The 15,053-nt window shown below is 45.9% G+C and overlaps 2 protein-coding genes across 4 annotated transcripts in view; one reads left to right on the forward strand and one right to left on the reverse strand.

Moving 5' to 3' along the window:
* Positions 1 to 5,291: 5,291 nt before the first annotated feature.
* Pigw (phosphatidylinositol glycan anchor biosynthesis class W) lies at positions 5,292 to 9,179 on the reverse strand. Its single transcript, XM_055619789.1, is given in 3 exon segments — positions 5,292 to 6,084; positions 6,086 to 7,441; positions 9,116 to 9,179. Coding segments are annotated over 2 exon segments (1,512 nt in total). The 5' UTR covers positions 7,430 to 7,441; positions 9,116 to 9,179; the 3' UTR covers positions 5,292 to 5,916.
* A 415-nt stretch (positions 9,180 to 9,594) lies between these two features.
* Positions 9,595 to 15,053, forward strand: part of Myo19 (myosin XIX) — a 28,813-nt gene continuing 23,354 nt past the window's right edge. Inside the window, exons 1-4 of one of the 3 annotated variants that reach the window (XR_008721583.1) lie at positions 9,595 to 9,768; positions 11,873 to 12,007; positions 14,444 to 14,582; positions 14,900 to 15,048. Coding sequence is in view for 2 of the 3 variants with exons in the window: in XM_055619783.1 (XP_055475758.1) it covers positions 11,996 to 12,007; positions 14,444 to 14,582; positions 14,900 to 15,048 (300 nt within the window). In the remaining variant the exon portion in view is untranslated. The remainder of the gene's footprint in view (positions 9,769 to 11,872; positions 12,008 to 14,443; positions 14,583 to 14,899; positions 15,049 to 15,053) is intronic. The other 2 variants (XM_055619783.1, XM_055619782.1) reach the window with 2 other exon arrangements.

A 15,053-nucleotide genomic window follows, 5' to 3' on the forward strand; every position in this document is an offset into this window, starting at 1 on the left:
GAGGGAGGGAGGGCGGGGGACGTGGGGAGGGTGGGGCCGGGAGGGGCCGCGAACTCCAGGCGGGGCCTGCCTCTTCTCGCGAGACCGCGGCCGCCTCGCTCGTGTCCCGACTTTCGAAATCTCCGCGCAGGGCTGGGGGGAGCTCCCTGTGCAATCGTGCGCGGGTGACCTGCGCGGCGCCCCGCGTCTACCGAAACGCGTCACCTAGGGCCGGTGGGGAGGCTGAGCGGTGCGGTCGGCCTGGGTCCCTGCCCGTGACCGCCCAGGATCTGCTCTCCCGAGGCCGGTGCAGTGGAAAGTGCCCACTCCGGGGGGACTGCGTGTGTCCCGGCCCAGATCGGTGAAGGAGGAGCTGAGGCTGTCGAGGTCTACGGGAACGCACAGGGCAGCGACAACTCTCGGCCTTGGCTTCCAGGATTTGACACCGTCGGACTTCCACCACTGGAAGATTGGAGGAACGGGCTCCGCCACCTTGTTTGACCCGGAGCCGGCCTGCCGTGTGGGTACTGCGTCAGGGTCTCCGAGAGGACGGAAAATATGTGCAGAATTTGCTGTTAGAGACAGAATTGAACGCTAGTCTGTGTGTAGGTTCTGACCAGACGAGCCTGAGTTAATATTAACAGACTCTCTTGGGCAAAGTACTGATAGTGGCCAAAGGCCTTTCCGTCTGACCATCTTCAGAGAACCAGAGCTGCTGTGAAGACAATTCCTCTGCACTCTGCCCGCTGCCACGTTCTCAGGTCCTACTCTGAGGTCCGTCAAAAGGATGAGATCTGTTTTGTCTTGATGGCTTTAGCAAAAATCCATTCGCTGCTAAGACAACTGCCTGATATTACGGACAGATCGACTGTTTTTCTGGTAAAATAGGCTAAAGCTGTTGTTACTGACCTTTTAAAGTATTTTGATCATCACATGAAGTCTTTCAAATTCACAAAAAAAAAAAAACAAAAACAAAAACAACAAAAAAAAAACCCATAGTGCATCCTTAGCCATGTTGATTTAGGACATTGTGTGGTCACTGTTAGGGTAGGTGACATAATAAACTGGAAGAACCATTGTGTTCCCCAAAGGTGTGATTATCTGGCAAGTATGTCTTTGGGCTATACTAAAAGCTTAACAGTGATCCTTAACTCATATCCAGCAAGTGTGAGGAGTTTGCATGCACCTTCTGATAGGTGAGAGTACACAGTAAAAATATGGGCATTTTTAGAGAATCTCCTGTTCTATGCCTACAACTACTACAATCCATGTATCTACTTTAGATTATTTCAATTTTAGGTTATGCTTGGTAACAAATACTGAGCCAGTACCTATACAGATGCTAACTTTAATTCTCACTATTAAATACACAGCAGGTAGTAGCAAAGAACCAAGCCATGAAGAAAATGACAGTTGATTACCTAAAATACCTTCTGTTTTCACTACCATGGCTACAATATTTGATGAGTTAAATCTGTCACACTGTTATTTAAATTAGTATGTCTAAAAATCATAAGTTCGATTTTCCTTTTCATGATCTGACAGTAGGAAGTTGCTTTATGAATTAAAACTATAAACACAAGCCCAGTGTGGTAGCACATACCAGCCATCCCTGCCCTTGAGAGGACAAGGCAGGGAGTTTACCATAAATTGAAAACCACATGGAATTGCACAGACCCTTTATTTTTTTTTTTTAATTTTTATTTAATGTGTATTTAGTGTGAAGGTATCAGATCCCTTGAAATTGGCATTACAGACAGTTGTGAGCTGCCATGCAGGTGCTGGGAATTGAACCCTAAAGGAAGAGCAGACAGCGCTCTTAACCACTGAGCCGTATCTCCAGCCCAGACCCTTTCTTAAATTAGTAATAAAATAAACATCAGGGATTTTTTTTTGTTTTATTTAAATAAATATGTTATAATGTAAGCTCCTTTAGGCCAGGACTTTGTGTTCCTGGCACCTATCCCTGACACATTAGAGCTCAGTAAATCATTATTGAGTGATCTGAAAAATATTCAAATAAGAGGGAGTTTTGCCCACTAATTCTGATTTTATTAATTCATTAGCTTGCTTTTAGGGCTTTAGAAATTGGAAAAGGGAAAAAAAACTGTATACTTTGTCCTTTTTTTGTAACTGTCAAAGAGATAAACTTAGTAAGACTACAGAAAAGTATGGAGGGCTAAGGATATAGTGGAACACTTGGCCTAGCAGGCTCAAAGCCCAGGGTTCAGTCTCCAGAACCGCAAAAAAAAAAAAAAAAAAAAAAATACCATAAAAATAAGAAAACTGCCAGGTGTGGTGACACATCCCAGCACTCAGAGGCAGAGGTAGGTAGATCTCAGTGAGTTTCAAGCCAGCCTGTCCTATACAGTGACACCCTGTCTCAAAAAAAAAATAAAGAAAAAAGAAAAAGCAGTTATTAACAAAAAGCAACAGAGCAAATGAGACATGTACGTTAAGTCATAGGATAACCACTCTGCCTTCTCTGGCTGCTCCAGCAGATAAACTGTGAGGTGCTGGTACTGTGACACAGCAGAAAAATCAATCAGCTTTCCTAGTCATGCTTAATTTACATATTGTAATCGTATTGGTTAAATTTCAGGTCTTACTTTTTAATTGGAAATATAATCTGTTGTAATTGTAGTCAGCAGATACAAAATCATCTTGACACTAAATTAGCCATCAAGTTAAGTCGAAGTTAACAAAACACATTGAATAACTAGTATATTTACATTTAAAAAATACATTTTGAGAGTTGGGGTATGGCTCAGTCCAATACTTACCCAGCACAGTTGAAGTTCTGGTTCAATGTCCAGCACCACAAAAAATATAGTATATAATTTGAAGACAACTACTTTAAACAGCAAAACTGTATCAGGAGGCTCCACCAGTTCTAAACTACACAAATAAATTAGACTGCTAGTAAATACCAATTAAACACCCTGACCAGTAGCTATTTCTGATCTGTACTCGAAACTAGAAAAACAAATTTTTATTGATTCTTATCCCCTACTACCACACACACACAGGTCTAACCTGGCCTCAAACTCACTCGAGCTCAGACCGGCCTTTACCTCCTGTTCTCCTGTCTCCATCTTCCAAATCCCAGGATTCCAGACAAGTTTGTATCAGCACAGCTGGCCAGTATTATGCCTATATTAAAAGATACACATTGGTGGCACTCCCCATTAATTCCAGTACTTGGGGGCAGAGGGGTCTGTATGATTTTGAGACCAGCATAGACTACATAGACGCGATCTCAAAAAACAAATACACACACACACACACACACACATTGAGCTGGGTGCAGTGGCTCACACCTGGAATCCTAGCTTTCAAGGAGGCAGAGGCAAGTGGATCTCTGTGACTTTGAGGCCAGCCTAGTCTACAGAATTGAGTTCCAGGACAGAGGAAGCCTGACTCAAAACCACTTCCCTCCCTCCCTCCCCAAAATATTGAACAGCAGAACTGAAAACTAAAGATCTTAGGTTTTTTAGATCTTTTAGACTTAACAGCTGTTTCAGAGGTCTGTTTTAAGTTTTAAGTTATTCTAGTTATCAGCCGACTATTAAACCTTAATGTAGGGGTTGGGGATTTAGCTCAGTGGTAGAGTGCTTGCCTAGCAAGTGCAAGGCCCTGGGTTTGGTCCTCAGCTGTGGGGAGGGAGGGGTAGACAAAAGAAACCTTAATATAACCCCAGTTTTATTAGACTAGGTACTTGAAGACTTTCATTTTTCTCTAATTTTCTTGATTCTTTTTCCCACAATTGAGGCTGCCTTATCTGGTCCCTTCTTGTTTCTCCAGCTTACAGGCCACACTCTCCTTTTGTTCCCTCCCAACTTACAACTTTTGCTGACAGATTTGTCATACAATGAATACTTTCTGCTGTCTACCCCAGATACATGTATCATCCATCTCAGCACTGCCTCAAAAATAGCCATCTGTGAAGAAAACTTTTGTTTCCTTCTTAGATTGGTTCTTGGTTTGACACTTGTAACACTCCATAGGTGTTTTCTTTTTCCTACGAGTTAATACTTATATTTGTTTAATTTGTTTCCCTTTACTAGACCTCAAGCTCTAAGATACTAAAAATTTATCTTTTTATTTTGAGACAGGATCTATGCAGCCCAGGCTGGCCTTGAGCTCTAGCCCCTGTCACAGCCCGCTGAATGCTATGATTACAGGGTGCATACCTATATCCCTAGCACAGAGTACGCTACAATGACACAGCTAAAACTTGTACAGCTGGGTTAAGGGTGCACAGTTACAATCCTAGCACTTGAAACTGAAGCTGGATGGTCATAAATTCCAGACCAGTTCCTGCTACAGAGAGAGTTCGAAGCTAGTGTGGACTACATAGTAAGATCCTGAATCAAAGCTTAGTCTTTGAGGAAGAAAAAGTGAAATGTATCAGGTACCTGAAAAAAAAAAAAAAAAAACAACTTGTTTTAATTACTATATACAGAAATCACGTCATCCAATTCAATCTTTTATTTCACTTAACTGTTTCCTGGCTTTAAATATATCTGGTTTTAAACACTTGCTTCTTACTCCTATACTTTTAATAGAGATGAGCAGAAAGGCACTGAAGGAGCAGGATGGATGGTTCAGCAGTTAAGAACACTAAATGCTCTTGCAGAGGCCTCAGGTACCTGCACTGTGCTTATGTGTTTCAAGACAGGGTTTCTCTGTGTAGCCTTGTCCTGGACTCCCACTGTAGCCCAGGCTGGCCTCGAACTCAGCGATCCACCTGCCTCTGCCTCCCAAGTGCTGGAATCACAGGCGTGCACCGCCCAGCTCACATGGTCCTTTACAACCATTCGTGACTCCAGGTTTCAGATCTAATGCCCTCTTAACCTTTTTAGGCACCATGCATGCTTATTATGTATATGTATACCCGAAGGAAAACACATCACAGATAAGAAATGAATACATCTAAAGCAAAGAAAAAAAATAGACAGAAAAATCCACAATTTGCTGGGCATGGTGGCACATGCTTTTGATCCCAGCACTCAGGAGGCAAAGGATGGCAGAACTCTTTGAGTTTGAGGCCAACATGGCCAAAATATTGAGTTCAATGTCTGCCAGGAATACAAACTGAGACTACCAACTTAAAAAAAAAAAAAAAAAAAAAAGGAAAAAGAGGAGCTGGAAAAAAAAATGTAGTAGTTGCTGTTCTTCAGATGACCCAGGTTCAATTCCTAGCACCCATATGGCAGCTCACAGTCATTTGTAACACCCCTCTTCTGACTTCTGTGGGCACTGCACACATGTGAGGCATATACATGCCAGCAAAAATATACATACACATAAACTTTTAACTGATAATTCATGTTAATGTAATGTCACATAACACAAACATTATGATCATATCACATATTCCCAGAAACAATCACAGATACAGCGCCACCCTCCGCTTTCCAATTTCAAAACTATCGACAAGTGGGTGTGGTGTGTCATGCCTGAAATCCCAGCTCCAGGCTGAGGTAGGAGTGCCACTGCGACTTCCAGACAACGGCCCTGCGAAGGAGTTCTTTAAGATGCTGGCATTTTATAAGTTCCAGTGAGTCACAAGACTTTCTCTCTCTTTTTTATTCCCACTGAGGGTCTCTACATAGCCCTGGGTATCCTGTAACTCAACAGGCAGAGCAGGCTGACTTCAAACTCACATAGATCTGTCTCTACCGCCCACGTTATGGGATTAAAGCTTTGTGGCACTTTTGTTGGTTTGTTTTATAATGTTGAAATGTATTAAACACCCAAGTACAGGTACAGCAAGAGTCTTCCTTGAAAAAGGTAAAGTTTGATGTCTGTCATACGGGACTGAAGCTTAATAATAAAATACTGGTAAGACTGGGCTGCTAGGAATACAGTTCCTTCACACTTATCTTCTCCACTAAAACAAGGCTCTTCAAATACTTACTCCCTACCCATTTGTCACCAAAACTTTATGGTTTTACCTTGTAAATCAAGTACATATACAAGTAAACAGTTCATAAACATATAAATAACCAGTACAACTAAGGTCCACAAAGCACCGCTATGTAATGTATCTATCATCAGGTTAATCAGACCAGTTGTTATATTTGACATTAAGAAAAAAAAAAAGCTGGTTTCTGTTCAGAGCTTTGATTAAACAAAGACTGGGTTTTTTCTGTTCAGCTTCTAGGATTAGAGATTCAGAATGCTTTTTATTTGTAGTAGGGAACTGTATAAGTTTCCAAGAACATGGTACTAGAGCCCCTTTAATTAGAAATTTGGCAAAACTCAAAATTATATCACTCAGTAACAGACAACTAAGAAGCATCAGGCTGGAAGCAACCACCCACAGACAAAAGGCTAAATTGGCCATTCTTCGAGATACTGCTTCTATATTTACTTGAACTATATAAAGAGAGATGAAGATGCTAACAGCCGCTGAGAAAACCCAGCAAGTAACTTTTATCCAGTCTCTGATACATACTCTGTTCTTAAGCACATACAACCCTGTTTGCACACCAGCCATGTGTATTGTCACATAGCCCAAAGTAGAAATTATTCCCTCTCGGTTGGCATTTAATAAGCCAACTCTTGTGCCGCTACCATCGGTGCCATTCAAAATTATCCTCTTAAGTGGAGTAAAGTCAAGGGCTAGCTGGTATACCACAATAATGCTGACAGCCACAATCCAGGACTTATTTAAAGGAAACATAGTCAAAAGTAGTGATGTTATTAATCTCACAACTATGATGGTAAAGAAAAAATTCCAGTGAACTCCATACTCAGTTAAATGTTCCTGGTATCCTATGGATTTTATAACGACTAACCGTCCCATTCCTAAGAAGACTAATGGCCAGACAGAATACAGCGATCTTCTAAGATAATTAAATCTAGACCCTTCTATATATTTCCTTCTACCCTCCGGACAAACCATTGCAGCCCCAAAAATAAAGCCACCTACTCCAAAATCCATTGCTCCTGTCCCATAAAGCTCAGTCTTGGCAAATCTTCTAGGGAAAAGTGGGAAATCCACAGCCAAAATGGCAATGGCAGTAAACACACTGATGGTGACCCGGTAATAGGTAATGGCTGGATTGTACTCTGACTCTAGGCTGAGTTTCAGGAAGTTTGCAAAGACTTTCTGGATAGGTACTTTGGCATAGCAAGTCCTCCTCTGGTATATCTGATACAACAACCAGGCCACACAGGCAATTACAGTGAGACTTCCAAGGAGGATGAACGAGGACAACACAGTAAAAGTGATCACTAGGGGGACTATAAGGACAGCGAAGTCCAGGAAGAATCGTGTGCTCCAGGTGTGTGAGAAAGAGCACAAGTGCTGTGAGAGAATGATCAGAAGGCCTCTGCACAGGATACACCATGCAGGAAAGCACAAGCCCTGAGTCACTTCCAGCACACTGGTTCCATTGAGGTTACTGACAAACGCTTCCTTCATCTGCTTTTGAGACATTTTTTTTTCTTCCTGTGAAAACAAGAAAAGAATAGATTTGAAGAAGACAACATTGTTGTGAAGTCAGTAAATATCTACGTATCTAACTTGAATTTACATATTTCTCAGTCTCAGAACATAAGTTTACAGGCTGGAGAGATGGCTCAGGGGTTAAGTGCACTGGCTGCTCTTCCAGAGGACCCAGGTTCAATTCCCAGCAACCACATGGCAGCCCTCACCTGTCTGTAACTCCAGTTCCAAGGGATCAGACACCTTTGTACAGACATACAGGTGGGCAGAAGTTCAGGCCCTAGTGGTTTATATTGAGGGGCAGAACTCCTGACTCTCATAAAACCTAAGATTATGGGGAGAAGTCACATTGATACATTAACAGAAGGGTATGAAATTTCTAGCACCAAGTTTTATCTTCAGTATCAGGCAAACTCAAAACAAAAGTAAATTTGGAAGCTGGGTGTGGTAAAGCATGCATATAATCACACATGGGAAGAGGCAAACTGGTCCTAGCTTATATACCAGCCAACCTTGTCTTTTTGTTTGTTTTCTCAAGACAGAGTTTCTCGGTGTAGCCCTGACTGTCCTGGAACTTGCTGTGTATAACAGACTGGCCCTCAACTCAGATCTCTGTCTCCAGAGCACTGGGATTAAAGGTATAAGCCATCACAATCCAGCTTTTTCTTTTTCTTTTTCTTTTTTTAAAAGACAGGGTCTCACTGTGGATCCTAGAACCTAGTATGTAGATCAGTCTGGCCTTGAACTCACAGAGATCCACCTACCTCTGCCCCCTCCTCCACCAAATGCTTAGATTAAAGGCATGTGCTACCAGATGTAGCCATACCTAATCTTAAAAACTAGTAAGAAAGTAAATTTGGAATATGAATACAAAAAGCATCACATTAAGAATTTTCTTTTTTGTTGTTTTTTTGGTTTGGTTTGGTTTGGTTTTTCGAGACAGAGTTTCACTGTGTAGCCTTGGCTGTCCTGGACTCATTTTGCAGACCAGGCTGGTTTCAAATTCACAGAGATCCGCCTGCCTCTGCCTCCCTGAGTTCTGGGATTACAGGCGTGTGCCACCAGGCCGGCTACAGTAAAGAATTTGTATTACCAAGCACAATCCATATTTCCTCTTTCCATTATACAATTATACATAATATTATTATTAATTGTATATCATGATATATACACTGATATATATTATGAAAGCTGCATATACATTGCTAATAACTTTAAAATGAAACTTCAGGGAGGAAGAGAAGTTGTAATTGTATTTTAGAGTTAAGGTCCCCAGTTTCCGTTCACAGCCTCAAAGACTACTACGACAGGTACATACAGATGAATGCATGAGCCCCATATTGCTCTTTTCCTCGTTTACACACATACTTTCAGATTAAGGTGCAGGTGGACACAACGGATGCAGAGTACCTACCAGCGCAGTGGCTTCTTTTTATGGAACCTAAACTCTCCTCTGTCACATTCTAATGTCTGAGAAGTTGCTCGCTGAGAGAAGACAGGCGTCGGTCAGGTGAGCGCCACAGTAAATAACGTCCCTGAAGGTGAGACCCCGCCTCAGCATCTCACCGCCAGTGGCCCTGCTCCTTTGACCGTTAAATCTTTTTCCTGACAAACCTCGCCTCAAGCACGCCCTGCCCCACCACTGTGGGTGTTCGGGGTTGACAGACGAGCTCCCACCTCTCCTGCCGGCACCCTCTGCTTCCGCCTCGCGGGCAGCGCTTCCGGCCGTCGCGGCGCAGCCTGTTCTTCCGGGCCCGCAGATTCCGCGCGCCCCGCCCGGGATGGCGACAGTCCCCGCCCCGCCGCCTCCCCACGCCCCTTCAGTGTGTGGGGCCGGGTTCGTCGCGACCCTCTCGAGAGCTAGGTGTGTGGCGGGTCCGTGGAAGGGGCGCCCCACCTCGAACCCACGGCCGGGCGGGTCAGGGAAGAGGGTCCGCGGCGCCCGCGTTAAGCCTCGGCCACGGCGACCTGCAGCAGACCGGCCCCCGGGAGCCGCGATCTCCCACCCCGATCTCGGGAGGCCACAGAAACACCATAACTAACCCCCAGTCTCGGAACACCTCGCCCGTAGCCCGCGCGGCCCGCGCCGGGCCACGTGCGCCCCGCGCCGCGTGTGCACGCCCCGCCCCCGGGGAGGAGCCTGCGGGCTCCCGGCCCCTGGGCCCGAGCTGCTGCGCTCCGCAGCCCGCCCGCAGCTCCCGGCTCTCTCTCCCGGCCGCTCCCGCTTTCTCCGCTCTCTTCTCTCCCCGGCCTCTTCCAGCCGCCTCATCCTGCCCACTCGCCCTTCCAGTAGGCCTGGGCCGGGACTACGCGCTCGGGCCGAGGGACCGGTGAGTGCCACTCCCCGCCTAGATCCGAAGCCCCCCACGGCCTGAGGGCTTTAGGGAAGCCAGTGTGCCCCTCGGAGCAAATGTAGAAGGAAGCATCTTGCTTTCTAATTCAGCATTTCTCTTTTTTTACCTTCTTGTGACCCAGGAGGAGGTAGCGCAGCTCGTAGCTTTTGCCCTGGACAAGGACCTTCACGGTCAACTTTCCAGCTTGCCAGCAGGGGACCACAAGGGGGTGTTTCTGGCCGGCCGGGGCTGGACGTCTGTCCCTTTCCTTGTCCTACCCAGGGACGGAGGGAAAGGCATAAAGAAACTGCGCCCTTGACTAGGGTCACAGCCACCTTCCCGGGAAGGACGCGTTCTCCGTACCAGGTGCTTCCGGAGCGGAATCCCAGCCCTGAGCACCGCAGGCTCGTTGCCAGTGCAGCAAGGACGGGATCCCGCCAGAAATCTGTAGCAAAGCGGGCTGGGCCCCCCCAGGACCCTTGCCCAGCTCCTCTCACGGCCCTCCTGCTATCCGTCCTGTCAAGAAAGAAAGTGAAGCAGAGGCGGAGGGGAAGAGGGTGGCGATCTGGCTGCCACTTGCCTTGACTTGGTCTTTCTCCTATTCATTTACTCCCTTCTGCCTACTGTAGTCACACCCTTTCCAGAAATTCCTGGTGGTAACCGCGGGAGGAGGGGGCAGGGGCTGGGAGAACTGGAGAAAACTGCTCTGATCTGATTTGACTTCAACCGGGAGCTGACGCTGCATAGTAATAATCAGCATTCACTAAGCTCTCTCACAGGTGCTTGCCCACACGAGCCATAATTTTGCACTTTGTGGTATGGTATTATGCCACGGGTAGTTGTATAAAAATGATGCTTAGAGAGCTTCTATGATGTATTCTAGGAGGGTTGTGAGCTTTGAACTCTTATGATCTGCTGTGGTCTCCTGATTAGCCTCCCTCTCAAGATGAGCTTCCAGCTGAGTCTCCAGAGACCCTTGAGCGGCGGGGTACAGGGTAAATAAAGAGTGACGGTGTCTAGCACAGTGCCGATAACCCTTTTCTGGCTTGAATTTTCCCTTTCCCCGTTTCCATGGAGGTCCCTGGTCCTGGCTCTTTAAAGACTAGGTGTGTCTAGAGCCTCAAAGTTTCTATCAAGGTTAAACCATCTATACTATAGATGTCCCTCATCCTCATCCCTCTTGCTGGAAAGGGATTGAAGCCTGGGAAATAGTGAGTGAGTCTGAGTGAGGCTCACCATTTTTCAGATCCTGTCCTCACAGTACCCCCTCTCAGAGGAATTCATCTCTCCTGGTCTCACCTTGTTTGTTTGATACAAGGTATTACATTGTAGCCCAGACAGGCCTTAAACTCTTGAGATCCTCCTGCCTCAGCCTCTGAGTGTTGAGATTACAGGCGGGTGTTACTAATCTCAGTCTCGGGTTTTGGGCAGTGGGCATTCCCTACCAGATTAGTGTCTCCAAATAGATCACCAGCTCTATATGTAATGATAATATTCACACTTAGTGATATTCAGATTTGTACTGTGCTTTCAAACCACTGACCATCATGACCTCTCCATTGAAGGTAGATTTAACTATCTCCATTTTCAAGGTGAATTTGGGGTAATTGGATTGCCCTAGGGTCATATACCATCCAGTGACTCAACTATGATTCCCCCCTCATACAACAGCTTCCTGGGGACATCCAGAGTTGACTCCACACCCATTCTCCATTAGCTGCTGGCTGCATTTACACAGGGTATTTCTGTCTAGTGATGAAGATAGGACCAAGGCTACCCCACCCCCACCCCAGTGTCTTCATTCTCCATGGTATACTGACCCAGAAGATTTTGCAACCCCAGTCCATCACTTACCTTACAACTGCCCCTGGCCTTTTACTATAAGAGAAACATCAGGAAGTACTCCAGGCAATCTCTGGAGGCTCTCACCAAAGTTTCCTTACTTCCTAATTGGCAAGGGAAAGCACAGACTCTCACTCTCTGTCCAGGCCTGCCTGATTCTCATTTGGGCTCCTCCTGCTTGGAGGGAGGAGTAGGAGTGAGTCACCTGAGAGAAGCCTTCACCTGTTGTTTGGCCCTTGTCTTCTGTCTCACGGTACAGGTTTCAAAATGACTTGTCTGCGATTCCCACACACCTGAGTCTTCTGCTGGAGTGACGGCCTCATGATCGGGTTGATTGCCTGTGTCTGGGACACAGAACTCTGGCTGAGCACACTGAAGCAGGATGCTCCAGCAGGTAACCCACCCCTCAGCCTGAGGTAACAGCACCAGAGGCATTTTCCTGTTGCCTGTATGAATGAAGACTGGAGTGCTCATAGCTGGAAGGATGGGAAAGACCCCTTTCCTCTCTTCAGATAGTTATCCACCGCTCTTCCTGACACCCAACTTGAATGTTTCCCTTTTTGTATGTGGTTTTTTTTTGTTTGTTTTTGTTTTTGTTTTTGACTCTTTTCCTTAGAGTGGATAAGGTAAGGTGAGTAAAGGAATCCAGGTCACTTTAATGACCTTAAGCAGGAGAATATCCTGACAGAAGCCTCTGACAGACTGTGATATTGAGTCACAGTGGAAGTTTGGGGCTTCCAAGAATGTTCATTAAAGGTTAGCCTTTAAAAATAATAAAGAGGCCCGGGGTGGAGGTGGGGAGGTGAGGACCCAGCACTCGGGAGGCAGAGGCAAGTGGATCTCTGAGTTCAAGGCCAGTCTGGTCTACAGAGTGAGTTCCAGGACAGCCAGCGCTGCACAGAGAAACCGTGTCTTGAAAATAAAACAGAAGAAGAAAGAAGAGAAGGAGGAAAGAATTGGTCAAGTAAGCCAAGCATGGTAACACACACCTTTAGTCCCAGCACTTGGGAGGCACTGGCAGGGAGATCTCTGAGTTCAAGGCCAGCCTGGTCTGCATTTCAAGTTCTAGGACAGCTAGGTCTGTATATATATATAGAGAGAGAGAGAGAGAGAGAAAGAGAGAGAGAGAACCTGTCTCAAAAAAAGATTAGCCAAGTAGAGAAGGAACATGAGCAATCCAGACAAGAGGTAAGCCTGTGAAAAAATGTAGGAAGAGGTAGGTGGCTTATGTGGGAGTCCAGCATTCTACCTCTGAAAAGGCCTGCAAGAGGCGAACCACCCTTCACTGTGGAGCTCTATCTCAGATACATAGTATTCTTTATAAGAGTTCACATCCAGACACCATAATGGTAGTAGGTATTTGCTGAATTTTTACTTTACTAAATTTTGTCCCACACTAAGGAAGGGCTCCAGGAGTTTGTGTTCTGGTGAGCCCCAGCAAAATGACCAAGGTGGAACTTGCCAGGCTCAAGAAAGCCGTGCTAGATGCTACTGTACTGTCCTGCCATTTGCTGGGAAACGGACTGGAAGGCTACAGAAAAGTAGGCCGGACAGTTATCTGCTCTGGGCTGCTATGTTTTCTTTCCTCCTTTTTCCTATACCAGAAGTAATCATTTTTACCGTAGCCATACTAGTGAGTGCCCTATGTTCAGCCCTTGTTACATAATTTTTCAGAGGAAAATTATAGGTGTATGTACTATACAGTGTTATGTCTCCATACTGGAGATAAGACTCAGGTTAAATGACTGACTCAAGGTTACACTCATTATCAGGAATTTGGAAAAATAAAGGCGATCCAAAAGGACATTAAAGTTACTTAGTCATACTATCCAAACACAACATTTTAAAGAACATTTAGACTTTTTGTTTTGTTTTCAAGACAGGGTTTCTCTGTGTAGCCTTTGACTGTCCTGGAACTTGATCTGTAAACGAGGTTGGCCTGGAACTCAGAGATCCACCTCCCTCTGCCTCCCAAGTGCTTCGATCAAAGGCATGCGCCACCTTTGTGCGCCTGCACAATCTAGCTTTCTAGTCGAAGCTCTTGATTGCCATACTCAACTCCCAGTTGAGTCAAAACTGTTCCTAACTTGTAGCTGGTTGTATAAGTAGACCCTTCCTCCTTTTCTTTCTCCTCCCTCCTCTCCCTTCTCCTTCTCTTTCCTCCTGCTTTTGCCCTTCTAGATTCAGCTGTGCCAACTGCAGCAATTACCCTAGATAACAAGTGCCTGCTCTGTACATTATGATGGGTCTGAGACTCACAGTCTTTAAAAGAAACTCATTATGGTGCTGCTCAAGTGAAACATGCTACCTTCCTTGGCTTGTTCCTGAAGGGTGGAAGCATTTACAGTTCACACATCTTGTTGGAAATGCACATCATACTAAGACTTTAGCCTCCCTAAGCTGATTCCAGCCAGGCACCTGTCTTCTCTTCCCACTCCGTCCTCCATGGAAGACAGACACCAGCTTTGTAAGGCTGGCAGCCTGTAGCTTAATAGCTGCCTTGGCTGGAGCTCATAGCAGAAGAGACAGGAGGGCATTGCTTGTTAATATGTACTATCAAGGCCTTGAATAGATGCTCTGTGTCTCTTTATCCCCACAACCTGGGAGTTAAGTTGATCTTCCTTTATTTGGGGGGTGGGGATGGAAGGAAGCAGCATGTGGCTCACAGAGGTGAATTACCCAGGCTCTCACACTAATAAGTAGGAGAGTGAAACATGAGCCACCTGGATCTTGTAGAAACCTGTTCTTTCTCCTCTGCAGACTCCACCCGTATTAGATGCCAACTGGTCTGAGACCCAGGTCTCATGACTCTTGTGTTGTTTCCCTCCAGGTGAATGGCCACAGTTCAGGCTCTGGTGCCCAAGGTAGGGCATCCCTCAAGGGAGACCTAAGGGAGTTCCTGGGTGGGGAGGTCCCCCTGCACCAGCTGGATGACCTCACCAAGGTGAACCCTGTGACACTGGAAACAGGTATGGGCCTCCCTCTCCTCCAGACTGCTGCTCCAAAAGAATAGGCTTGTAGCAAGGATCTTCAGCACTGTTTCCTCAGTCCAAACCAAACACTGAGACTCCTGACCTGGCCTCTGCCCCAGGGAGCCTGACACTGCGCCTGAACTCCCCAGGGCAGGCTTTGCTCTAGGTTTGGGACTCATCTTAATTAGATCTTATATCTGCTCACTGGGGAGCTACAGGGTTCTAATGGCACTTAGCTAATTATAGAGAGAGAGCTGCTTAGCAGATGTGTGTCTGGAGTTCTGTCTGAATTTGAGCCAGTATCTTTGCCTCAGTCCTGAGGTGTCTGCAGGCCCGGTACGCAGAAGACATATTCTATACCAATGCTGGCTGTACCCTGGTAGCCCTGAACCCCTTCAAGCCCATCCCTCAACTCTACACACCAGAGCTGATGAGAGAGTACCATGCTGCACCTCAGCCTCAGGTAAG

The sequence above is a fragment of the Psammomys obesus genome, unplaced genomic scaffold, assembly GCF_907164565.1.
Source record: "Psammomys obesus unplaced genomic scaffold, mPsaObe1.curated_primary_1811, whole genome shotgun sequence".
Lineage (NCBI taxonomy): Eukaryota > Metazoa > Chordata > Mammalia > Rodentia > Muridae > Psammomys > Psammomys obesus.